We start from the raw sequence: 849 nt of genomic DNA, 5'->3' as shown, positions 1-849 counted from the left end.
TAAAAATAAGGAAGTAGTTAGCACCCTTTATCCCTATAGAAACGGTGAACATAACAGGAATCAGAAAATTAAAACAATTTAAATATAAAAAAGAATTTTAAATAACAACTACTACCATTCAGGTGATTTTCGTATTTCACAGTTATATAAAAAATCAATCATGTGGTAATCAAAATTTTGAATTCAATTCCAGTGTAGAGTATCCATATCAGTCTTCACTCACTTTGAAAGCAAGCAATGGCGAAAAAAGATCAAGGACTTGCCATAGGAATCGACCTTGGCACAACCTACTCCTGTGTTGCAGTGTGGTGTGAACGTCATTGTCGAGTGGATATCATTCATAACGACCAAGGCCATAACACCACTCCTTCTGTTGTTGCTTTCACATACCATGAAAGGTTGATTGGTAATGCTGCTAAAAACCAGGCTGCCACCAATCCACAAAACACCGTCTTTGGTATATTTTCTACTCTTTCAACTATTTGTGCATTCCTTCGTATGATTATTTCATGTAAATTTTTTATCTAACGAGGTGAACATTTTTGTAAAACTTTTCAGATGCCAAGAGATTGATAGGTAGAAAATACAGTGATCCTGTTGTTCAGAAAGATATGATGTTATGGCCATTCAAGGTTGTCGCTGGTGTTAATGACAAACCTATGATCACCCTTAACTATAAGGGTAAGGAGAAACAATTTTGTGCTGAGGAAATTTCGTCCATGGTCCTGGTGAAGATGAAAGAGATTGCAGAGGGCTATTTGGAAACCAGGGTGAAGAATGCGGTGGTTACTGTGCCTGCTTATTTCAATGACTCTCAGCGTAAGTCTACCATAGATGCTGGAACCATTG

General features: G+C 37.2%; 1 protein-coding gene across 1 annotated transcript in view; it reads left to right on the top strand.

The window, feature by feature from the left end:
• The first annotated feature begins 237 nt into the window (after positions 1 to 237).
• Positions 238 to 849, top strand: part of LOC106774804 (heat shock cognate 70 kDa protein-like) — a 1,825-nt gene continuing 1,213 nt past the window's right edge. The window contains exons 1-2 of the mRNA XM_014661838.1: positions 238 to 457; positions 559 to 848. Of these exons, the coding sequence (XP_014517324.1) occupies positions 238 to 457; positions 559 to 848 (510 nt within the window). The remainder of the gene's footprint in view (positions 458 to 558; position 849) is intronic.

The sequence above is a fragment of the Vigna radiata genome, chromosome 10, assembly GCF_000741045.1.
Source record: "Vigna radiata var. radiata cultivar VC1973A chromosome 10, Vradiata_ver6, whole genome shotgun sequence".
In the NCBI taxonomy this organism is placed as follows: domain Eukaryota; kingdom Viridiplantae; phylum Streptophyta; class Magnoliopsida; order Fabales; family Fabaceae; genus Vigna; species Vigna radiata.
Note: the sequence above shows the minus strand (reverse complement) of the source record. Positions and strands in the feature narration are given on the sequence as shown.